The 26,353-nt window shown below is 40.8% G+C and overlaps 1 protein-coding gene across 1 annotated transcript in view; it reads right to left on the reverse strand.

The window, feature by feature from the left end:
- Positions 1-26,353, reverse strand: part of LOC135112517 (protein O-mannosyl-transferase TMTC1-like) — a 205,578-nt gene that overhangs the window by 75,864 nt on the left and 103,361 nt on the right. Inside the window, exons 3-4 of the mRNA XM_064026932.1 lie at positions 3,450-3,627; positions 2,025-2,098 (exon numbers count right to left, since the gene is read on the reverse strand). Of these exons, the coding sequence (XP_063883002.1) occupies positions 2,025-2,098; positions 3,450-3,627 (252 nt within the window). The remainder of the gene's footprint in view (positions 1-2,024; positions 2,099-3,449; positions 3,628-26,353) is intronic.

The raw sequence follows: 26,353 nt of genomic DNA on the forward strand, positions 1-26,353 counted from the left end.
TCCAAGATCTTACAGCTTCTTTCAGCACTTTCATTTCCTTCTCGCACTTTTCCCAACCTTTTCCAGCATCTCTCTTCCTTCTTAAACGACTTTGGAATTCCCCCAATTTTTCCCCTTTCTTTTCCTTTCCCCTTCCAGCGTCTTTGGTCCCTTCCTTTCTTGCCCTTCCGGTGGCTTACTCGACCTTTCCTGTTCTTCCAGCCGTGTCGAAAAACTGTCTCTCTTTTCCAGCACCTTTCACTGTCCTTTCCTGTACCCAACCCCTCAGTATCTCCATATCTCCTTTCCCCTTCCAGTACGTCCTAATGCCTCCCACTCTCATTTCCCACATCCGTTCGTTCCCTTTCACTTCTATTCCCCAGACAGCAGCACCTCCACCACCACCACCACCACCTCCTCCTCCTCCTCCTCCTCCTCAAGGCCTTAAAATCCTCCATCCTCTCCTTTTTCCAGCACCTCCTATCCTAGTATCCTATCCCTTCCAGCACTTTACATTCGCTTCCAGTTCCTCATACCTCGTTCCAGCTCCTCCACAGCAACGCTCAGCACCTTTGCACCATTATCAACTCCACCCAACACCCCTCTACCACCACTTCAACCCCCACCTCCGCATTCTCTCCCACCCTCCCCGTCATTACATAGTCCTCCACAGCTCCTCCTCCCCTATTACCTCACAGTTACCTACCGCCCTCCCCCTCCCTCTTCTCTCTGCCCTTCTCGACACCTCCAGACCTCCAGATCCTTGCCTCCTCCCCTCCCTCCCACACGGTGTCCAAGTCCTTCACGTCTAAGGACTGCTGGTGGAGAGAGAGGGCGAGTACTCTTATCCTAAAGGAGGAGAGAGAGAGAGAGAGAGAGAGAGAGAGAGAGAGAGAGAGAGAGAGAGAGAGAGAGAGAGAGAGAGAGAGAGAGAGAGAGAGAGAGAGAGAGAGAGAGAGAAACAGAGGCAAGTTTTCTATGTACATACTGCTTTTCCTCGTTCGGTTTAATCATCAATATTTTTGTTTTTTCTCTCTCTACTGTTAATGCTTTCTGGGGTATTCGACATTTGTAATATTAGCAGTACTATTCATAGATATAATGGTGGTAGTAGTAGTAGTAGTAGTAGTAGTAGTAGTAGTAGTAGTAGTAGTAGTAGTAGTAGTAGTAGTAGTAGCAGCAGCAGCAGCAGCAGCAGCAGCAGCAGCAGCAGCAGCAGCAGCAGCAGCAGCAACATAACCATTACCATTACATTCATTCTCTCTCTCTCTCTCTCTCTCTCTCTCTCTCTCTCTCTCTCTCTCTCTCTCTCTCTCTCTGTCTCCCCTTGTCTTGAATAATCAACCAGACAGCTTTCCATGTCTTTCCAGCTTTTCCTCTACTTGATCCCACCGTCTCTCCTCCCTCTCTCCCTCTCTCCCTCTTCCCTCCTTCCTTCCCTCCGGATTACGCGAGCCTCCCGCCCCAACTTTCACACTATATCAAGCTGACATTGGAAAAACTTGAGAAAAAACGGGATCTCGATTATGCAGAATAAATTACATTAGCTTTTATAGGCAACGGGTGAAGGTGAGAAGAGAGGCGCCATTCCGTCAGTGTGTGTGTGTGTTTGTGTGTGTGACCTCATGTTCATGGTTTTACATGTTTTTATTTTTAAGCGTCTCTCTCTCTCTCTCTCTCTCTCTCTCTCTCTCTCTCTCTCTCTCTCTCTCTCTCTCTCTCTCTCTGTACCTGTTAATCTATTTGCCTGTCCTTTCTCTCTCTCTCTCTCTCTCTCTCTCTCTCTCTCTCTCTCTCTCTCTCTCTCTCTCTCTCTCTCTCTCTCTCTCTCTCTGTACCTGTTAATCTATTTGCCTGTCCTTTCTCTCTCTCTCTCTCTCTCTCTCTCTCTCTCTCTCTCTCTCTCTCTCTCTCTCTCTCTCTCTCTCTCTCTCTCTCTCTGTACCTGTTAATCTATTTGCCTGTCCTTTCTCTCTCTCTCTCTCTCTCTCTCTCTCTCTCTCTCTCTCTCTCTCTCTCTCTCTCTCTCTCTCTCTCTCTCTCACCTGTGGTAGGAGAGGATGGCCGCCAGGAAGCTGAGGCAGGCCAGCAGGTCAGCGCGGCCCACCAGACCCGTCACCTGCAGGCCAAGACAGTAATTTATTTAGTAGTGACACGCGTCCTTTTTAACATTCAACCATTTTTTTTTTCATCAGGTAATATTTTATGCTCCTCGTCTTCTTTGTCTGGTGTAAGTTTAAATATTTTCGTGCGTGTTTCTTATTCATTATTCATTTCTTCAGTTTTATTTTATTCCTCTTCGTGCGCCATAATTATCATGTGTTGTATTTGTTACTCTACTTTACAAACTTCCTGCATCACGTACGTGCCTCCGCTGCGTTTCCTAACCCCGTCTTCTCCTCTTCTTCTTTTTCTCACTAATTATATCTCTTTCCAACTCCGCGCCTCTCTACTTCCACCCAAGTCTGAAGTACTCTTGTCTCCTCCTTTCCTCCCTCTTTACTCTTCATTTTCTTCATCCATGTCATATTTCAATTTTCCACTACATTCTGCAGTCCCCAGCTCCTCTCATCTTTTCCGCCATTTTGCACTTTCTCGCCTTCTCGAGGGCGCGCAGTTTCTTCCCTACACTAGCTAATATCCTCCTGTAGCCTCTCGTCAATTTCCTGTCCAGTGATTCCTTCCTAGATGCGTTCTGTCCCTGGAATCACCTCTCGAACTGCTGATAGCGCTGCACTTTCTAAAATAAAAAAATCCTAACCAAGTTTTTAACATCAATTCTTATATCACTCCCAATCAGTCTCTCCTACCAGTTATTCGTTCTCTATCTCTTCAGTCTATTTCAGTTACCAACTCCCTAACTAACAATACATTACCTCTAACGAAATTTCGGTTCCTATTCATTTTCTCAACACCATCTGGCAACATATGTCTTGGGCATTTATTCATACTTTTCGTTCCTTTGCTTGCCTTGTCACCACTTTTCCTATTATTGCTATAACAAATCAAACTCCTAGCTGAAAAGTAAATAAAAGAAAATGAATAACTCTTAGCAATGTCCTTTGATATCAATGTTAATATATCCTACCAGCATATACCTTTGCACAATTATTTAATGCATCCTTGTAAGTACGTCTATCTTATCATCTTAAATACTACACAACTCAAGCTCTAGACTAAAAAAAAAAACTAACTCCTGGCACTACACTAATGTCAATAACATCTATCAATAAATCCCTATAACATTAATTCATGACTTCCATATCCCTTCTTGATATAACTCCAAAATATTACCACCACTCCCTCACTTACATCATAAGACTAGTTCCTAACCATGCTCTCAACACCAATACCAATTCTACTTTGCAATAAATCCATTAACTGCACATTAATCAGGTCAAAGTCTCTCTCATATTCGTCCTAACTTGTCACTAACTTGCACCTTCACTCATCACCACTGCCTCACTTACTGCCTCAGTGTGAATGGGGTGAGTGGCGAAGATGAGGCCGGCAGAGAGGACGGTGCCTTGGGGTAATTGAAGGAGGCGCAGCAGAAGGCGGGTCAGCAGAAGGCAAGCGGAGGAGTGGAGCAGCACGTTGACCAGGTGGAAGCCGAATGGACGCATGCCAAACACCGCGTGGCTGAACCTGTGCAGGAGAGGAAAGGAAACCAAGTGAGGTGGAGAGAAATTAATTAATACTGGAAATCGTAAATATTTTATAGAACAATATAAAAATAATAATCACTTCTACTGCGACTACTTCTACTACTACTACAACTAGTACTACTAATACTGATACTTTCTTAGTACATTATGTGATGTATATCTTATTGTATATTATGAAATAAAGACGGATTCATTAATATACAACAACAACAACAACAACAACAACAACAACTACTACTACTACTACTACTACTACTACTACTACTACTACTACCACCACCACCATCATTACTACTACTATTATTACTTCTACTATTACTACTACTACTACTACTACTACCTCTACTACTACTACTACTAAAGACTGATTCATTAACTGACTACTACTACTATTACTACTACTACTACTACCACTACCACCACCACCACCACTACTATTATTACTACTACTACTACTACTACTACTACTACCACCACCACCACTACTACCACTACTACTACTACCATTACTACTACCACTACTACCACTACTACTACTACTACTACTACTACTATTACTACTACGAATGACACAGGAAAAGACAGTTAAGATCAGTAAACTATCAAAAAAATATCGAACTCAATTTATGAATTAACTATATCTTATAGGTTCAGGTGATAACAGACACAAGGTTATGCGCCATTATGTTCCTCCTTGTTAACATATATACTAAAAGATGAAGCTTCTTTGTTGTGTCGCGACCTTCATCACAGAAACAAATCACCTTGTGAAAAATTCAAGGAGTGATTGACTTGGAACTGATGTGGCTGTCATCACATTTGCTCCGCAGCTCGCGGCAGACAGTCTTCTACTGTTAATTTTGATGCTGCCGATGACAGACTGAATTTTGAATTTTTATTGTCTCTGTGCTGAAGTTCCTAAAGGTTTTATTCCCCGGTCTCTCGGTTTGAAGACTTAATAACAAATCGTTTAAATAGTCAGTGGTTTGAAAGCGTTTTGCCTTTCTATTTAGTCTCTCTTTTACGATTTTTAAATTTTTATTCCTCGGTCTTTCACATGCAGGACTAAGTACTAGATTGTTTAAATACAGAGTTGTTTGAAAGCTGCAGTGTACAAGAATTTGAACAATCATAGCTGGATGCTGATGATAACGTGAATCACTCTCTCAACCTAAAAAAAAATAAATAAAAATAAAATAAATAAATAAATAAATAAACAATAAATAAATAAAACAAGAATAAAGTATCCTACAGAAAAAGAGAATGGTCTAAATAACATCTGAGAAATTGTATCTAAAGAAGCCTTGAACTGCACAAAAGACCCTCAACTTTACATTAGAGCGAGTGGATTCTAAGTCAAGCTCTAACACACGGCCGGGATACTCATATTTTGTTTATAATGACCTGTCGTGACGCCTCAGGTCTGCCATGAATCAACACACACACCTTGAATTAGCCAGCACACACTCCTCTATATCCTCCCTTCTCTTCAATAACACTAAGAAGCGTGTCTCGAAATACAAAGTGAAAGAGTTGATAGTTGATGTTGCTGTTTATCTTCCCCAATCCTTTGTATTCACGACAATGAGCTGATACTTACGACTCCACGATGGCAGGGTATGACACGTATCCTGTTTTATATTCAATCAATACATTTTTTTTATATACAAGTTGATTTTGTGGATGGAAGTGTAGCCATGAAGTGGCAGTAATGTAAGGGAGAGAATGTCCTTTGTCTCTCGATTTGCAGTTAGTGTTGGCGGTGTGTGTGTCTGGTAGATTTGTGGCTCGTGACGATACGTTGGCGTGGGAATGTATGTTAGTACCTGTATCAGGGAGGCATCGACAGATTAAAAGTATGTATCGAAGTGCCAGTATTGATATCGGTTCAGAGATGAATTTTCCTATTGGTGTTGGGAGAAGCCAGGTACTAGTGCAACCCTGGGAGTAGCGACAGCACTTCTAACGTTGTAAAAGTCTACGGATATTACAATCACGTTTCATTACTCTGATTAAGCTGTATTTTTGTAACTGTAGTTGTTTACAGAGAGAGAGAGAGAGAGAGAGAGAGAGAGAGAGAGAGAGAGAGAGAGAGAGAGAGAGAGAGAGAGAGAGAGAGAGAGAGAGAGAGAGAGAGTCATATATTCATGAAAATGTACATACAAAAGGACGATCATGCATCAATACCACACGCGATGATACCCTGCACGCTGATAATGACCCCTTCTCCACCTACAAAAAACACTGTCTCCTCTTCCCCGGTCACCACCACCACCACCACCACCACCACCACCACCACCACCACCACCACCACCACCACCACCACCACTAAAAAAGATAGTTGCAATATGTGAGTTAGTACATTTCTTAACATCCACATTTAATTGATCCTTCCTGCACGGTAATAATGATGATGATAATGATAATAATAATAATAATAATAATAATAATAATAATAATAATAATAATAATAATAATAATAATAGTAATAATAATAATAACCAGGTTTAATCATTCATCAGGCAATTATGGAATGCTAGATCATCAAGGTGTCTGTCTCCCTTTCCCCTTCCTGACCATAACCTGAGCTTCTTCATTAATCTCTCTCTCTCTCTCTCTCTCTCTCTCTCTCTCTCTCTCTCTCTCTCTCTCTCTCTCTCTCTCTCTCTCTCTCTCTCTATCTATCTATCTATCTATCTATCTATCTATCTATCTATCTCTCTCTCTCTCTCTCTCTCTCTCTCTATCAACACAAAGGTAAGGGTTCGTGTGTATGGAAATGACAAAGAGCTGATAGCACACACACACACACACACACACACACACACACACACACACACACACACACACACGATACATTTCCTATTTTCCTTGATGGGATGGCGGGGAGTTGGAGTGTCGGCCGGGAAAAGGAAAAGGGAGGAAATGAAATGAATACGATATAAGAGAAAAGATAAATGCAAACAGGAGAGAGAGAGAGAGAGAGAGAGAGAGAGAGAGAGAGAGAGAGAGAGAGAGAGAGAGAGAGAGAGAGAGAGAGAGAGAGAGAGAGAGAGAGAGAGAGAGAGAGAGACTTATAACACTACAGAAAGGGAACGAAGGAAGGAAGATAGGGACGAGCAAACGAAGAAACGCAAAAAAAAAAGACAATGAATGAAAAACGAAAGGAAGGAAATGAAGGAATGAAAAAAAGAAAAAAACAACGACGAAACGAAAGAAGAAAAATGAAAAAGGAGTAAAAACTGAAATTAAGAAGGGAAGAAAGGAAGCAAGCAAGCGAGATAGGAGGATCGGTGTCAACATATAGTGCGAAAGGAGCAAGGCACAGGTAAGTTAGATCACTAATGAGAGGCAGGCGCTCAGGTGAGACACTGGTTGGCACCTAGCAGTGTTCACCTGAGCTTGGCGGAACGGAAGGTGGGGGAGGGGCAGGGGAGGAAATGGGAGAGAATGGAGGGAGGGAGACCTGGAGGAGGAGGAGAAACGGTGGAAAAGCCAAAATAAAGCAGAAAAACAATGGCTGGAAATTGAGAAAGGGAGAGAGGAGAGAAATGAATAAAGAAGAGGAACTGAAGCGACTGCGGAAAGGATGAAGCAGAATAAAAAGTCAACAGAGAAATGTCAAGAGATCAGGAAAGGATGAGTAAAGTCACGAACAAAAGGTATCAACAAACAAAATTAACAACAAACTAGGCGCAAAAATACGAACGTTGGAAATGGAAGGAATTTAGTCAGAAAAACCACGCGGAATAAAGAAAATAATGTACAATAATTACACGCAGACATACATACACAAATAATCAAGAAGAATCAGACATAGTATTGGTTTAAAGGCATTCGATATTAATACTAAAACAAAAACCAGAAATACGAGTGGACAAAAACACAAGATGACGTAACGAAACACCAAGGTAAAGGCAGAGAGTGTGAACAGCAATCAACGTATACAGGTGCAAACAATCTGGAGTAATCATACACAGCACCCACAAACGGACACACTGTAAAGAAATGACGAAGTACGTAAAAGTGGAAAGGATATTGAGTTTTACACAAAGAGAACGCTAGATAAAGAAAAAAAGAATAAAAAAAGAACTATTGTACTTTTCATTCACAGCAAAAGAAATAAAAATGTCCCTCACACTCTCACATTTCAGCTTTTTTCCCTACAAAACAGATCACCTCTACTATTTCTTTTTCTCCATTATTTTTTTCCGTGTCGTGTTTTTGATGCCTAATCCAACGTAAACAATTAGATATTCCAGCGTTGGCCTTCTATCACGTTAATAAATGAAGAGATATAGAGATTTTTCATTGTTATTTTTTTCCCTATTATTTTTTTTTCTTTAACCGAGGAAATTCTATTTTAAAAAGTGTAAAATGTTCGGAATCGCGCGAGACAAGTAAGGAAAATGTGGTGTGTGTGTGTGTGTTGCCAAGTCCGGCAGAGCACTTCAATTATTCTGAAATCGAACGCATACTTACACACACACACACACACACAAGGTTAGTGCATGAGCCAGCAATAAGAAAAATACTCCGTGACCTTTACTTTGAGACACACGAGAGGAGGAGGAGGAGGAGGAGGAGGAGGAGGAGGAGGAGGAGGAGGAGGAGGAGGAGGAGGAGGAGGAGGAGGAGGAGGAGGAGGAGGAGGAGGAGGAGGAGGAGGAGACCGAAAACAACGAAAAGAAAGAGGACGAGGCGAAGGTCGTGGAGAATGAGGAGGGAAACAAGACACGCGGAAAAATCGTGTTAAAAATAGAGAATAAAGAAAAGAGGGGAATAGGACGAAGGTCATGACATAAGAGGTGAGGGTTGTGTAGGGGAGAAAATAGAGAAAAAGGGAAGGAAACTGAAGGAAAGAGAGAGGAATTTGAGGAAAGAGAGGAGAGAAGTACAGGTAAGGGACGGAAAAGGGATATAAAGTATAGGAAGAGAAGGGAAGAGAATGGAGGAAGAGAAGGGGAACGGAGGAGAAGGTAAAGGAGAATCAGGAACGGTAAGAAAACTAAAGAAAACATAAGGTAAAGGAGATTGGAATGGAAGGGAAAAGAAGGAAAGGAAATTAAAGGAAAGGAAAGGAAAGGAAAGGAAGGGAAGAAAAAAAAAGGAAGTGAAAGCGAGAAATGGTTCCACACACACACACACACACACACACACACAGCAGAAAAACGCACATAACGGGAACAAAAGACACCGCAACATGAGTGACATTCGTTTACGTTTAGTCACACGCACACACACACAGGAATATGTACGTGTGCCAGAGGGTTATGCTTACACAGACCAGGTACACACGCTGGACTTAATTAACGAGGGGACACACACACACACACACACACACACACACACACACACACACGTTATCACTTGCCACTTTCTTATAAAATATTTCTATTCTATTCTTCCTTCAGTCCTTAAAACCTTTCCTCTCTCTCTCTCTCTCTCTCTCTCTCTCTCTCTCTCTCTCTCTCTCTCTCTCTCTCTCTCTCTCTCTCTTACCTGGCTCTCGAAAAAATACAGGCAGTCTCTTAATTATAGTCACGAATAATCAAACGGAGTATATATTTTTTTCTCAGCATCGAAATTAATAAAGATGAAATATCAGTCGAGGGAATTAGGAACTGTCGAGAGAGAGAGAGAGAGAGAGAGAGAGAGAGAGAGAGAGAGAGAGAGAGAGAGAGAGAGAGAGAGAGAGAGAGAGAGAGAGAGAGAGAGAGAAAATGTGCGTACCAAATGGGTCATAAAGAGGAAGAAAATGGAGAAAGCCGTGAAAGAAGGAAATAAAAAATAAGAAGTGGGACAAAAGAGGAAAATGTTGGAAGAAAGGAGAGGAAAATGGAAAATGAGAGTGCAGAGAGAGAGAGAGAGAGAGAGAGAGAGAGAGAGAGAGAGAGAGAGAGAGAGAGAGAGAGAGAGAGAGAGAGAGAGAGAGAGAGCGCTGTGTAAAGTCTCTTCTTACTACGGGACTGAGGACTCGAAAAACGGAACGAAAATCCTTAAACTCATGTCTCTCTCTCTCTCTCTCTCTCTCTCTCTCTCTCTCTCTCTCTCTCTCTCCCCCTCCCTACGGCTCTTACTAAGCCTTTCTCCTCCATTCCCAATCTAATTTCTCTACTCATCCTTCTTTTCTTACTTTTCTTACTTTCCTTCTTCACTTTTTCCTATTTCCCTACCCTCCGAACTGTATTTTTTTCTATTCCCCAACATTTACCTCCCCTACCTACTCTGTTACTCGTTATACTCACGTACCCCTTCTCTCTTTCTCTCTGTGGCTTCTTACTCCTTTCCTTCCTGAGTCTATCCTCCTTCCATGTCTTCCCTTCTTTCATAGTTGAGGGAAAGTTATTGTTATTAGCATCATCCTCATCATTCTCGTTATTATCATCATTATCCAGGGCAGATTATGGCGGTGGAGGACAGGGAGGAAAGGTGGAAGGGAAATGCTGAAGGGGAGGAAGGAAGGAAGGAAGGAAGGAAGGAAGGAAGGAAGGAAGGAAGGAAGGAAGAAAGGAAGGAAGGAAGAAAGGAAGAAGGAAGAGGGAAGGGAAAGAAACGGAGGAACCGGAAGGAAGAGAGGATAACGGTAGATGGTGGAAGGAAGGGAGGGATGGAGAGAAGGGAGAGTGAGAGAGGGAGAGGGGGAAGCGAAGGTAGGCTTCTGTGGGGATTACAGGAAACTGCAAGATATTTGTACAGCTTAATGTGCACTCTATCACACACTCACACTCACACACACGTAAGCTGATTGGCTGGTACTTATTGCCTCCTGAAGCGTGTACCTGTTTCTGTATAGACTTCAATCACCTCTACACGCAGCGGTCAATACACACAGGTAGCCACACCAGTCCTCCAGGCTCCCCACCAGAATAGCCTCTGTGTGGAGCGATCAGATGTCATGTCGCTTTTCAAAATTCCTCTGAATGTTTATATATACACGTACGGGTCTTTATGTACACAAAGAATTATGTATAGAACTTCTTCCACGTATATAAATTCACCATGTATACAGATTACTATGTATACGGCTAAATTCATGAATACAACTTTGTGTACAAGTCATTATGCATACAAATAACAAAAGATATAAATTTTTCAATGTACAAAACACACTAAATAAAAAAAAATGTATACAACTAAGCATATACAGAAAACCTCCATGTATACAGCTCCCAGTAACTCCTGGTGACTGTATGGTGCCCCTGTCACCCCCTGTATCGAGCCAGCACCTGCACCGCCACTGTAGCTGTACCTGGAGCACCTCTAAACCGACCTTTGTACTCCTAACAGCCGCATCTCCTGTGATGGATGGGACGTGGGGAGAGGAGGACAGGGAGGAGATGGAGAGGAGGGGTGACGTGAAGCTTCTGACAGACCATCCTCCCTACCCTCCCCCACCTTATCCCCACTATTCCTTTTCCTCAGTCCTTCCCCCTTCCATTATTTTCAAGTGTCATGGTGGTTCCCCTTACGCAGGTGTTTCGCGTTTAATATTGGAGTGGGTGTCGCTGGAAAGGGAGAGGGAGAGGTAGGGAGGTGGGAGGGAAGGGAAGGAAGAGGGTGGGAGTGGTGGGGATGGGAGGAGAGTAATAGTGTCTTTGTTGGTGATGGGGTGTGTGGATGGGGCGTGAATGGTGATGGATGGTGATAGTGGTGATGGTGGTGGGAGAAGTAAAGGTGAAATTTAAAAGGATATTTAAAGTAAAGAAACTGACGAAACAGCTAAAGAGTTCACGGAATCCCTTTAAATGCGGTCAAGGTTAAAAAAAGGGAGAAAAAAGAAAAGTTACACAATCCTTTACAAAACCACAAGCCCTCTATTCTCCCCTCTCCCTCTCCCTCCCTTCCCTCCCTAATCCCTCTCCCCACCACTAATCCACCACAAAAATACTCAGCAATGGAAAGCCGGTGGAAAAAGTAAGATGTTTTTGTTTCTTTGTTACCTTTCACACATCATTTTTTTGTACCTTTTTCTTTGCAACCTATGTGCTGGTATTCAAATCAAGCCTTAGATGTTCCCCTCTCCATCGTGCTTTTCCTCTTCCTCCTCTTCCTTACCTCCATACTTCCTGTTTTTATTCCTTACATTCTTTTCATTTACTTACTTCATCCTACACAAGACAAAAATTTCTCTCACTCTCTCCTTCCTCCTCTTCATCACTCTCCAAATTTCTCTTTCTCCCACAACCTCATCTTCACTCTCGTCTCTCATTTCTTCCTTTTCACATCAGTATTATCTTTTTTTTTTTTTCCAGACAACTTCTTTCTTTCACTATTCCCTTTCCTTTCCTCCACCCTCTTCCCTATTCCTTATCATTCCAGGAAGACCAAATACAGCGTTTGATTACTGAAGGGAAATTAAAGATGTAGAGGGGGAGGAGGAAGAGGAGGAGGAAGCGGAGACGACTAAGATGAAGACAACATTTGCAAAAGAGGACAAAGTGAGGAGGAGGACAGGAACGACGGAGAGCCCGGAAGTGGGAGAGGAAGAAGAGGAGGAAAGAGGCTGAAAGAGGACATGTGTGGGAAATTGAGGAGGAAATCGGGATGGAGTTAAAAATGAAATTAAAAGAATAGGTGAAGGAGATGGAAGGGAAGGGAAGGGAAGGGAAGGGAAGGGAAGAGAGAGAGAGAGAGAGAGAGAGAGAGAGAGAGAGAGAGAGAGAGAGAGAGAGAGAGAGAGAGAGAGAGAGAGAGAGAGAGAGAGAGAGAGAGAGGAAGGAAAGCATCAAAGGAAGGAGAAAGAGGGAGTGAGAGAGAGAAGAGAAAATAGTTACTGCCTTCCTGCCTTCCTCCCTTGAATTTTGCACACACACACACACACACACACACACACACTTACGCTGAATGTCATCTGTATTATTCTATCCCGCCGCTGTGAAGTCTGTAAGTCACTTCTAAGTACTCGTCACTCGCAGCGGTGTTCATTTGATTGCATGTGCATTGCCCTTTTTGATTCTTGTTTTCTTGATGTGATTTGTGTTTGTTTCTTTTCATGTAGACGTGTTTTTGTTTCAGTACCTGCTTTTTTATTTGCTTTCCGTCTTTTTCTTTTTTTTTTCTTTATCTGTCATCCTTGTTTCTTCTCGCTATTTTGGTATTATATGATTTTTTATTTCGTGTTATAAATGTTTCGTCTTGATTTGTTTTCTGGTCATTTTTCTTTCTTCTTATTGGTTTTCCTCGAGTTTCTATTCTTGTTTTCTTGTTTCCTTTTTTTATATTTTTTTTATTATCTATTTTATATAACTATCATGGTATTATGGTATCCATCCCAGGCGATTCCAATCCCTTCTTGAATATCGTAATCCTTTCCATCCTGATTCAACCCTTTCCATCGTAATCCAATCCTCTCTATCCTATTTCAATCATTTCCATCCTATCCCAATCCCTTTCCAGCATATCAAAATCCTATTCTAATCATCCTCAGCCTATCCCAGAATAACTATATCTTTTCCATCCTACTCCAAGCCCTTTCCAACCTATCACAATCCTATTTCAATCATCCCCAGTCTATTCCAGTCCTGCCTGGCCTAGGTACTGTAACTACTCCAATCGTAACAACCTCTAGATGGATTCTTGTTACATCCTCACGTTCCCTTGTAATTAAACCCTTCCTTTGTTCTACTGCCGACAAGGTGGAGGAGGAGGAAGGGTAGGGGATGGATGGCTACTCTGCCCTTCCCCTCTCCTCCCTTATCTCCTTCAGGACCCGCAATCCCTCAAACCCAGTGTGGAATGTCTCGTTTCAAGATTGCGCAAGAGCCGGCCATGTCCAGTGATGGCACAATGATTCCGAGCGACTGGTGGTCATACGGTTTTAGATGAGTTAGACGAGGAGTGTCTGGAAGAGAAAGAGAAGCACTGGAAGGAAAAGTGAAGGAAATGGAGGAGAGAAAGAGAGAAATGGAGTTATTGAAATGAAGGAATGGATATGAAGTAAAGGAGGAAAGAAAAGTTTATAAAAAAGAGGAGAATGTGAGATGAATGGAGATGAGAGGAGGAGAAATAAAGAAAAGGAAGGCAGGAAGGATGAGAGGGAGAAAGTTCATCTTAGTAATGAATGGTTGGGCAAAGGAAGGAGAGCGAGAAGGATGAAGATGTGGAGATGGAGGAAAGGATGAATGGAGGCTGAGAGGAAGGAAAGTTTAAGTTAGGTAACGAATGACTTCTGAAAGGAAACCCGTGAGAAAGATGGAATAAGGAATGGACGTAGGAAAATATGAGAACAGTAACAAACTTCCTGAAAAATGTAAAAGGTGAAGGAAGAGAACCGAGTTATACAGGTAAGTCATTTTAAAGGGATAGGTTAGGTTACGTTAGATTTGGCTAGGTGAAGGAAGAGAACTAAATTGAATACATAGATGATTTTAAAGGATTGAATTAGTTTAAATTAGATTAGATTGGGTTAGGTTAGGTTAGGTGATAAGAGGTTAGGTTAGGTTAGGTTAGGTGATAAAGGAGGATTAAATACCTATGTTAGTTTAAAGGGATAAATTATGTACTGGTAGGAGGGATTATGAAGATGTGCCGGGGAAAGAAAGTGAGTAGAGGGAGGAGTAAAGTGGAATAAAAGTATGAAACAGGGAGACAGGGAAAGCCCGCTCAAAAAAATCTATATTGCACCCAAGCGTGGCAGTTGTTCACCAAACGACGCAACGTAAGACTGAAATGCTCGCTCGCTCTCTCTCTCTCTCTCTCTCTCTCTCTCTCTCTCTCTCTCTCTCTGAAAACATTCAGACTCAACACTATATATTTTTTTTTCGCATTTTAGTGTGTGTGTGTGTGTGTGTGTGTGTGTGTGTGTGTGTGTGTGTGTGTGTGTGTGTGTGTGTGTGTGTGTGTGTGTGTGTGTGTGTGTGTTACCAATTAAGGAAGATGAAGTTCTCGACAAACAACAACAACAACAACAACACTCACTCATTAATCCCCGCACCCAGGGCAATGACAACACACGATAGTCAACCAAGCAACATGAAAAACACTCCAAACCCCGCCACACGCATTCCTTCCCTCCAGCACACCACGCCTCCCCATCACATTATCTCCCCATCTCTCACTCCACACTATCTCTCCGTTTCACAATGGCTCTCAATTTATCCAGCGCTCTTTAAACATTCATCCCTTTAATAAATGCTCCACACACACACTTACATTTTTTTTGTGTGTGTTTTTATATGTTTTATTTTTATATATAAACACTGAAAAAAATTTGGTATCTTTTTATTACTTTGTTTTATTACTTTTTTGGTTTTTGTATATAGTGCTATCAATTTTTTTTTTTTACTTCCAATTTCTTTGCACGTTCGTCGCTCGTTTTCATCTGGGAGTCAAAATTAGATATATACAAAAAAGTAGGTAGAAAATCAATATGAGAGACACAGAGCTAAAAACACATATACAATTTAGAAATGCATAAATAAAAGGATACAAAAATTACTAACATAACATACAGGTAAGAAAGATTATACATTAAAATGCACTAATAATATACAGACATAAAAATACGTACATAAAAAAAGGAAAAAGGTTAAAAATACATAAGAAAAACGTATGAAAAGCCAGACAAATAAGGACAGGTAAAAAAGTATGAGTAAAAAAAAAAAAAAAGGCAGATAAAACAAAACAAGAGAAAGATAAAAATTATACATAAATAATGCAAGTAAAAATACAAATATAAGAGAGAGAGAGAGAGAGAGAGAGAGAGAGAGAGAGAGAGAGAGAGAGAGAGAGAGAGAGAGAGAGAGAGAGAGAGAGAGAGAGAGAGAGAGAGAGAGAGAGAGAGAGAGAGGCAGATAAAACAAGAGAGATAAAAATTACACATAAATAATGCAAGTAAAAATACAAATATAAGAGAGAGAGAGAGAGAGAGAGAGAGAGAGAGAGAGAGAGAGAGAGAGAGAGAGAGAGAGAGAGAGAGAGAGAGAGAGAGAGAGACATAAAAAAAGAGACAGGTAAATTTTTCAATAGACGCAGACCCGGATACCTGTACTGTGTTATTCTTCACTGGTCAGATACGGATATTAAAACCACTATACGCCCACTCCCTCCCCCCTGCCAGCGCAAAAAAAAAAAAAGCTATTACGTACTTTTCTTTTTATCTTTTCCACCTTTATTAATCAATCGAAGAAAAAAGAAAAAAAAAACTTCCCTTGTCGGAATGCTGAGTAATATTAATCAACGGAAAAGGTAGAAAAATAAAGAAAAAAGAAAAAAAGAAAAAAACTACAGCTCAGCACACACCTCCACTCATTGCAGCTTCATCACTTTTTTTTTTTTTTTATTCCAGTCCCGTTTCCAATTTTCTGGCCTGTCTGCACTCACCTCAGCTTTTTGATATTCTGAATGAACATTTCAGCGCACATACGGCACACCCACTGCCCCGTCCCTCACCTCCTTTCGCCCTCCACCACCCTGACCTCCCCTACACTCCACACTCCACACCCCAGTATTTTATCATCCTCTATATGGATCACCTACAGTATGAAACCTTCCCTTCATTCCCTTTTTTTTTTTTTTTATCGTTACCTGTCTTTCTAGCATTTATGTATTTGTGTGTATATCTATTTCACTCGATTTACTGTTGCTTTCGTTTTTCTTTATTTTCTAGTGTTCGTATTTTCGTCAAACTGATTTCTTGCTTTCTGTGTATCATTTATAGTTTGTTTTAACTTTTTATTAATGTTCTTTCTCATCTTTTCATTATTTATATTCCTGTTTCACTCCTATTTTCTAGTACGGTTCTTTCTTATCTTTTCATTATATATATTTATTTCACTCCTATTTTCTAGTCCTGTCTTTTCCATTCCATGCTTTTTTTCATTAATTTATCTTCACTGACTTTCATTCTTTCTTTTTGTTTTTCTTACTTAGTGTTCATGGTCTTTGGTTAAGTATTATTATGATTTTTTTCTGCTTATTTACTTTTTTTCCAAATTTCCACCATTAACTCGTAAAGATAAGGGGGACAAGTAAGACTCCTAATCTCTTTATCCATCTTTTTTTTCTTTTTTTCATACAGACTGTTTACATTTATTTTACCATGTTTACACTTCCACATTACTTAATTTTAGTTTCTTTAATGTTGACTTATAAGCTCATAAAGATTAACGAAGTAATTTTCATGCCTTTTTTATTTTTTATCTTCCATATTGGTTACACATTGGTTACACATATATATATTACTTCATTTATTTTTTCTTTTACTCTCATTCACTAACTCCTAATGATAAACATCTCATCATAATATTTTATTTATTTATTTTTTTAAATCTCCCTTTCATACCAACTATTTATATCTATTTTCTCATGTTTCCACTTCTATATTATTTTCCTTCTCTAATTTTCCTTCATTAACTCATAATCTCAATGTGTCACCTTTTATAACTCATTCCTTTTTATCTTCCAGTTTCACGAAGTGTTTATAGTCGTTCTTTTCCGCCATTCACACTTCCACGTTACTTAACCTCTTACAATTTTACTCATTAACTCGCAAAGATAAATATGTCATCTCTCAGCTCTCATTCGTTATTCCCTTTTATGCTCCTTTCTTATCTACTAATTATCCTTTTTTCCTTTTTCTCTTATTTATCCTTTCATTCCACTAAAATACGGTTTTCATTTACTTATGTTCATTAACTCGAAAAATATCATCTCACATCTTTCATTATTTTTTTTCCCTCTTCTTCGTTACCTATTCCTTACATTACCCTTTTATTAGAACCTTTTTTTGTATGCTAACTGTGGTCTTTATGACTTTTCCACTTCCTCATTTTAACACTTGCTTCTTTATACTTCTCGCTTCATTTATTGCCCATTAACTCTTCTTTCTGTCAGTGCGCTTATGTTTTTATGTGACTCTCCCCACTTTAATTTGTTTTCTGCTGAAGATACTGTTTTATTTTCTTTCGACACTTCCCTGCGTTATCTGACATCTGATATGAATCTACTCATTCATAACTTTACGATGTTCTATTCTGTTATCAGCATCGTTTATCTTGCTTTCTGATCATGATTCTCTCTCTCTCTCTCTCTCTCTCTCTCTCTCTCTCTCTCTCTCTCTCTCTCTCTCTCTCTCTCTCGGTCTCTTTAGTTATTCATATAATCTTTCATCCATAATAAACTCGCTCTCTCTATTCCTCCTACGGTGACATTAAACGCGTTAATCTCACATTCTTGTCGCTAATTCCCCCGTGACACCGCTTGGCTGCATTAACAAGACTCACTTTCTACTACACTCCCTCACTGGAAAACTGGGGGCATTCACTTCTCGTCCCTCACATCATCTCGACCCGCCACTTTTCGTTCTTCCTCTTAATGAAATTCCCCTTGAAAATACGCTGCAAGTCATGGCAGGAAGATTAAATAATTGGGACACAGCTTCTCTTGTTTTCATTACATACATAATTAACAATTTTACCTAACGCATGCGTACATTACTCTCTCTCTCTCTCTCTCTCTCTCTCTCTCTCTCTCTCTCTCTCTCTCTCTCTCACCTGAAGGCAAGGAAATGAAAACTAGGAAAAATATTCAAAAAGCGATGAACAGAATGTAAACCTTTTGCATTCATGAGTATACATTTATAATGGTTGGGAGATGCAGGGGAACATTACCAAAAATAAAAAACGTTCAAAGGCGAGGGTATTGCAGAGAGAGAGAGAGAGAGAGAGAGAGAGAGAGAGAGAGAGAGAGAGAGAGAGAGAGAGAGAGAGAGAGAGAGAGAGAGGGGAGAAAATACCAAAGAAACATTGGGGAAAGTGTAAAGTGCAAAGGAGGAGGAGGAGGAGGAGGTTGTCGTAATGATTGAAGAATGGAGGTGAATAATGAATGACTTTTGGGGTGTTGGCGTTCATGGTATATGCATAGAAAATGAAGTTTGTGAAAGGGGAAATGGCGACCGTGATTTGGCATGCAACGTGGGATGAGAAACGAGAGAGAGAGAGAGAGAGAGAGAGAGAGAGAGAGAGAGAGAGAGAGAGAGAGAGAGAGAGAGAGAGAGAGAGAGAGAGAGAGAGAGAGAGATAACAGGGGGTAAACAAACACGGGCAGAACACACCAGGTGGAGGCGAGGGACTAACAAAGGCAAATGTGACCTCATGTATTGTGTTTGTAGCGGCATAAAACACAAATACGAGCAAGATTCCGCAATACGGCAAATACGACTAAATAGAGCACGTGCTGGAACTTGTTATTGGCTCTTTCTCTCTCTCTCTCTCTCTCTCTCTCTCTCTCTCTCTCTCTCTCTCTCTCTCTCTCTCTCTCTCTCTCTCTCTCTCGCTCTTTCTCGTCTGGATGGCTTCTTGTAGCTTCCCTTAAGGGCTTATGTTCTCTCTCTCTCTCTCTCTCTCTCTCTCTCTCTCTCTCTCTCTCTCTCTCTCTCTCTCTCTCTCTCTCTTCGTCTGGATGGCTTCTTGTAGCTTCCCTTAAGGGTTTATGCTTGCTCGCTTGCTCGCTCTCTCTCTCTCTCTCTCTCTCTCTCTCTCTCTCTCTCTCTCTCTCTCTCTCTCTCTCTCTCTCTCTCTCTCTCTCTCTCCCGATAGGTCAGTGGTGTTCAAGAACAATTAATCTGTGATGGAAGATGAATACATTATAAGTAGAATATAATAGACCTTAAAAACATCAATAAAAAGTGACAACGTAAAGAGGAAGTAATCATCAAGGCACAGAGATATGTATACAACAACCGGCAGTATGGAACACTGAGTATTACTGCGGGAAACGTTCAATGAAATTAACGTGAAACAACTGCGCGTATGACCTCCTGCTACAAAATCACGTCTCAGTAATCTTGGAATCTAATAACCGGCTAGCGAGTGTGACGAGGAAATGTACGCATCTCATTTGTCTCCAGTACTTCAAAGCGGCGACTTGTTAATTTTATAGCATTTTATCTTCCGCGCAAAGGGAGCAGAGGAGAGGTGAGCAAGTGGAGTCACACACGACGTTGGAGTTTTAGAAGTTAACCTTCTAACCTAATAAGCACCGGGTCGTATTATTTAAACATTTCGTTCGTCGTCTTATCTTTTGGTCTGAACACGTTCTAGTGGAAGTCGTCAGGGTTTTCAAGGTGTTTTTCTTAAGATTCTGGTTGTAGCTCAATTGAAATTTTGTATCATGAATATCAAAATCATTATAAATATCCTGTCTATCAACTGTGTGGCCTTTGAAAATACTCTTGATGCGAGAACGAAGCGTTTAAGAATACTGTCCACGGAAGGAAGGCTGGACCCAAACACACTCCACTGGCAACACTCACACAACTCCTCTTCCACAACATCCACAAGCTAAAAAGATAATCTATTGCATTCATATCCTATCGCGCATCGTAAAGGAGATACAGTGAGTGATGTTGCAAGAAGCCTTCAGATCTACACGTGGCAGAACCTTTATGTAACATACCTATTTTTCATACACCACCTTAATCCGACAGTAAGTTAATAAATCAAAATATCAATACAGAACATGTGAATGGTAGGAAAATAACACTGGTAAAGGAGCTTAGAGAGGCGGACTTTGGCGACGTGAAATCCTTAATATATAATGCACGGGCTCGACTACAGAGGCGATGTTAGGAAATATAATAAACCGAACCCAACATAATACCACTCTCATACTTTACCGTGCGATACAATAGCTCCATCATTCTTGAACAAAAACCTGACACCACAACAAGAAACACAGTGACAGGCAAACGCTTCACACGGCTGAGGGAACGCAGGGCAGCACACAAAGCAAGCGCCAAGCAGCACCATCAAGCCGGGCGGGGTAAAAAGACAATCATTGCACAGTCATAGCGGTGAGCGTATTAGTAAAATTGCAACCAAATGTAAAACGGACATCAAGGTGCTTTTCAGGCATATTAACATTAAAACAAACGACAGGCGGACTTGTACCGGTTAAAGGGAATACAGGGAGCTAATTAACGCCACACAAAAAATGACGCTGTATCGTTTTCTGTTCCATTTCAAACTGAATGCTGGCAACATTAGCAGCAACTGGAACAATAACAACAGTAACAACAAAAACGATGATGATGATGATGATGATGATGATGATGATGATGATGATGATGATGATGATGATGATGATGATGACAATGATGATATAGTAGAACGTCGATTTAACGTGAGGCACGGTCCACGAGAGTTAAAGAGCTCTTTAAATCAATTTCTCACTAAATCAAAGTATTTTTAATGGAAAGGTTCTGGTGGTGGGAAAACAATGCCGGTCAATTTCAATTCGCTTAAAATCGAAATTATTCGTTTTAAATCGATTTTTGGTCTTTCTCTTAAGTGCCGTTTTAAGTCGACAATGTAAAACGAATTTGAGTTAAATCGACGTTGTACTTAAACGATAATAACAATGATGATAATAATGATTTTAAAGATATAAATAATTGCAAAGGTATTATCACAAGAATAAAAAAATCTATTAAAGAAGAACTAGATAGTAAGAATAATTCAAGTGTGAATATTAACGGCGGTAAACACACGACTGCATCACGAAACACACTCTCTCACACACACACACACACACACACACACACACACACACACACACACACACACAGATATGAAAGTTATAGGCGGGAAATGAATGAGAGAATGTCAGTTCAACACACTACCGGGGTGTTCAATGGTGGAGGTGCCCGAGGTGTTCATTGCTCTAATGGTGACAAGCGAGCTCTTCTTAATTCAACACTTTCACCAGTTTACATAAATGATTTCGATGTTTGAGGAATTTCACTGGGAATTTTGACAGTGAAAAGAAGGTAAAGACTAGAGACAGAATGAGACTCCAGTATACAGGGAGAGAAAGACATCAGGGAGGGAAAGACATATGGGAAAATTTTTGGATGCTGTGAGAGAAAACGTGCTTATAATGAGTGGGGCTGAGGAAGGCGCTGCAGTCAGAGAGCGTGCGATGATCAGCTGAGATGACGCTCAAGAACAACCGAAAGATTAATTGACTGATTGAAAAAAAAAATATGAAGAATAAGAAGCATATTCGGAAATTTCAGAAAAATGGTAATTTTTACCAAATATTCGATTACTAATACCAGTGTGCAGCTTTCAATATTAACTCCGGCTTTCAAGATCATGTTCCCAACTAACAGGACTAGACCAAGTTCCACGGGAAGCCGCAGCAATTAAAGGATTAAACCAATAAAGCAAATTCCTCAATGTTGAATTAAAGGCAAGAAAATAATATTACGAAATGCTGAGATCTGGGCGTTCAGTGCCATCAAAGCACAATTTCCTCAACAGTCTAACAGGTCACACACAAAGCTTCCAGAATTCAGATTTGCATTCAATTTCTTTTCTTTTTTAACATCCTCTTAATATGCCACACGTCTTCCAGCCATGCACAAAATCCCTGACGCAACATTTTCGCCAATTTAGATTTAAAAGTTCAAGTGTTGTGTGGCACCACTGCGAGGTTTGCAGCAACAAGAGGACAAACATAGACCACGCCCCCAGCACTCACAACTTTCGTCCTATCTCATAAGTCAGAAAAAATAAACGTTCTGTTAACCTTTTAATTGCTAACAGCAGTGCGATATTTTTAACGTCATTTGGATTGCTCTAAGCAATTTCAACGCTATTTAAATGAGGAAAGAAAGAAATAGAAATTGCAGTCGCTGTGAGAGTTGAGTTAATGCGTCACCACTTTTGCGTCAGTAGCGTTTTTCAATATTGTGTTTCATCTCCGCACTACACCATTTCCTCAAGCGTGAGATGTCACAGCAATCAAAGGTTTACACATTAATAGCAAATATTCCTAACGATGGACTTTGGTGTTAGTAATGGTCCCCAAATATCAAAACCTAAGTCCTTCGTCAGGAGGCGCCATCCAGGCCCTGACAGATTAGAGGAACCGGACGTAAAAACCGAAGAAAAAAAAAACGTTTATACAACTTTATACAAAATAGTATATACAAAACGTTATACAAAATGTATGAACGGAAGACAGAAAAGCACACAATGCTGCACAGATCCGTGTGTCGCAGCAACATCACGCCGCAAATCTCCTCAGCAATTTAACAAGGTCACACACAAAGCTTGCACAATTCAGACCCGCATTCAATTTCTTTCTAACCCCCTTTGTAATATGCAACACGATTTCTGTCACCGAATCATGCACAAAACACAACACAATCACAAGCCTTGGAGCATGAAGCCGAAACGCTCAAAATTTCTATCCTTGCATAACAAAACAAATCCACCGAGGACACACTAACAAAACACCTGTTCCTTCACCAGATACACCGCCTACCTGGAAAACTGAGTGAGTGACAAGAATCCTCAAATATTAACCAGCCAGTTCCAAGTAGCGCTTTTTTCTCTGCCACAGGCCACAGACACGCTGGACAAACCTACATGACAACAAATCCCATTACGCTACACTCGCTATTTCTTCACCGCCAATGTTGAAAGAGAAAGGGATACACCTCTGCCCGCATCACAATGTTACAACGCCATGCAAAAGGAACACTTTGACATTCCGTTTTCTGTGGATATGTCTGTCCAGCGATTCATTCAGAAACGGCAAGTATGATTTTGGTCTCGTATAAATGTTTATGTGATTCTCTCTCTCTCTCTCTCTCTCTCTCTCTCTCTCTCTCTCTCTCTCTCTCTCTCTCTCTCTCTCTCTCTCTCTCTCTCTCTCTCTCTCTAGACTCGGAAATTTGGTGAAATGAAACGAAATTTGTAATGTACGTTAGAAAAGACACTCAAAATTGTAAAGGAAAGATAAAGGTATATTCAACTGCACGAGAAATACAAACAGGTGACGGAGTGAAGGAAAAAATGGAAGGGAAAGTGAAACAAGAACAAAAATGAAGCGGGAAGGAAAGAAAAGAGAAGAACAAAAGGAAAAAGGAAATGTCTGAATGGAAAGCCGAAAGATGACGAATTGGAGAGATAGGCCAAAGGTAAAACAAGGAAGACAGATTAAATGATTAGAAGAAAACGAACAAAGCAAAAAAAAAAAAGAAAAGTAAAAAAAAAAAAACAGGAGAACAACGGCGACGCGGAGGAAGATGAGGAAGAGGACGAGACAGAAGAGAAGAAAGAGGAGAGGACATGAAAAGACCTTGGGGGTAAATTCTTTTTCTCACATGTTGACGACTCGGTGGCCAGTAAGTCTGAGATAAATCCGTGTTGTGTTAAGTGACGCCCCAGGAGAGCGAGAGAGAGCGAGAGAGAGAGAGAGAGAGAGAGAGAGAGAGAGAGAGAGAGAGAGAGAGAGAGAGAGAGAGAGAGAGAGAGAGAGAGAGAGAGAGAGAGAGAAGAGAGAATGGTGTAAGAGGAAACATGCCAGAGAGAGAAAGAGAGAGAAACACAGAAGAGGAAAGAAACTGAGACAAAAATCTAGGAGGGATTAAAGAGAGAAATAAAAGATAGAAGTCATTGTAACTCAAAAATAAGCAAGGACTCTCTACTGCCCTCCCTCCCTCCCTCCCTCCCTCCCGCCCCTTCCCTCTCCCTTTCTCCCTCCCTCTGACTCTTTTAAATTTATTTTTTTTGGCTCCCAGGGCAGTTCCTCTCCCTTCTGCTACCTTCCCCGAACTGCCTGTGCCGGAGGGAGAGGGGGAGAGTGGGTGGGTATGTGGGCGGCCTGGTGGGTGGGACAGACGCCGGGATCGAGAGAGGGAGAGTGGGAGGGAGGGCAGGAAGGAAGGATGGAGCAAGTTAAAGTGAGATGGCCTGCTGCTCTCCTGTCCTCTCCCTCCCTCCCTCTCTCTCTCTTCCTCCTACCTACCTACCTCCTGCTTCTCATATTCCTCCTCCTCTTCCTCCTCTTTCCATCATATCAAACTGCTTCACGGTAAATCTTCTCCTTATGGACAAGACACACACACACACACACACACACGCTCTCTCTCTCTCTCTCTCTCTCTCTCTCTCTCTCTCTCTCTCTCTCTCTCTCTCTCTGGGTCGCTAGAGGCAAAGAAACCCGTCGTATCACATTAAAAAGTATACAAAAATAGAACTCAGTCTCTCTTCCATGTCTTATTTATTTATTTTTTTTCCCAGGTCTAATTTTTCTTTAATTTTTTCCTCAGCATGTTTCATTTCCAGGTAAACCAGACGAAGAAGAAGAAGAAGAAGAAGAAGAAGAAGAAGAAGAAGAAGAAGAAGAAGAAGAAGAAGAAGAAGAAGAAGAAGAAGAAGAAGAAGAAGAAGAAGAAGAAGAAGAAGAAGAAGAAGAAGAAGAAGAAGAAGAAGAAGAAGAAGAAGAAGAAGAAGAAGAAGAAGAAGAAGAAGAAGAAGAAGAAGAAGAAGAAGAAGAAGAAGAAGAAGAAGAAGAAGAAGAAGAAGAAGAAGAAGAAGAAGAAGAAGAAGAAGAAGAAGAAGAAGAAGAAGAAGAAGAAGAAGAAGAAGAAGAAGAAGAAGAAGAAGAAGAAGAAGAAGAAGAAGAAGAAGAAGAAGAAGAAGAAGAAGAAGAAGAAGAAGAAGAAGAAGAAGAAGAAGAAGAAGAAGAAGAAGAAGAAGAAGAAGAAGAAGAAGAAGAAGAAGAAGAAGAAGAAGAAGAAGAAGAAGAAGAGAGAGAGAGAGAGAGAGAGAGAGAGAGAGAGAGAGAGAGAGAGAGAGAGAGAAGAAAATAATAAGCGTGAAGAAACCTGACCTGCTATTGAGCTTGCTTTTTTTTCTTTCTCTCTCTCTCTCTCTCTCTCTCTCTCTCTCTCTCTCTCTCTCTCTCTCTCTCTCTCTATTTATTTACGAGTCTATAAAGGCGAGTCTGAGAGGGAAAAATACTGAACACACACACACACACACACACACACACACACACACACACACACACACACACAGAGAAAAAAATAAATAAATAAATGATAGGTCAATAAATAAACAGTAAAACACATGATAGTTCGGTCATCTATTCCTGGAAACAAACATCATTAAGACTCGCTTGATTCCAGTATCTTTTTTCCCTTTTCTTTTTTTCCAGTCACGTGATGCACTCAAATTCAGATGATGAGGGGGAAGGAGAAAGAATAAAAAATGGATTAAAAAAAGCAAGAAGGAAAAATATGAGGGAGATAAAAACAGGAAGATAAAAAGTAATAATAAAAGGCTGAAAATATGCATCGGTCCGTGAAATTATTATACGAGAGGAGGAAAGGAAGACGAAGATATGCAGAGGGAAAAAAGCAAAGCATATAGACAACTGTGTGTTTTAGATATCTATTGATTCTCCTTTTCTGCCTGCTCCTGCTCCTGCTCCTCCTCCTCCTCCTCCTCCTCCTTCTCCTCCTCCACCTTGACCCTCTTTACAACCGGTACATCGCCCGATTAAACCCTTTAGCTTTTACCTTTCCGTTTCTCTGTTTCTTTGTTATATTCAGGTTTGTTTGGAGTGTGTGTGTGTGTGTGTGTGTGTGTGTGTGTGTGTGTGTGTGTGTGTGTGTGTGTGTGTGTGTGTGTGTGTTAATCATGCAAGGCACACAAGCGTACGTCGTGCTCACATCCTGATGCATCCTCGTCTATTTATAGTCGCGCCACACAAACTTTTACCAATACCTAAATAATATCATCGCTGCTCCATTTCTCCCTGAATTTAATTTGCCCTGTCGGCTGAGCAAACACACGCACAGACACACACACACACACACACACACACACACACACACACACACACACACACACACACAAACACACACACACAACATATACATATATACATAGGAGATAGCATAA

Source organism: Scylla paramamosain, chromosome 24 (genome assembly GCF_035594125.1).
Source record: "Scylla paramamosain isolate STU-SP2022 chromosome 24, ASM3559412v1, whole genome shotgun sequence".
Classification (NCBI taxonomy): domain Eukaryota; kingdom Metazoa; phylum Arthropoda; class Malacostraca; order Decapoda; family Portunidae; genus Scylla; species Scylla paramamosain.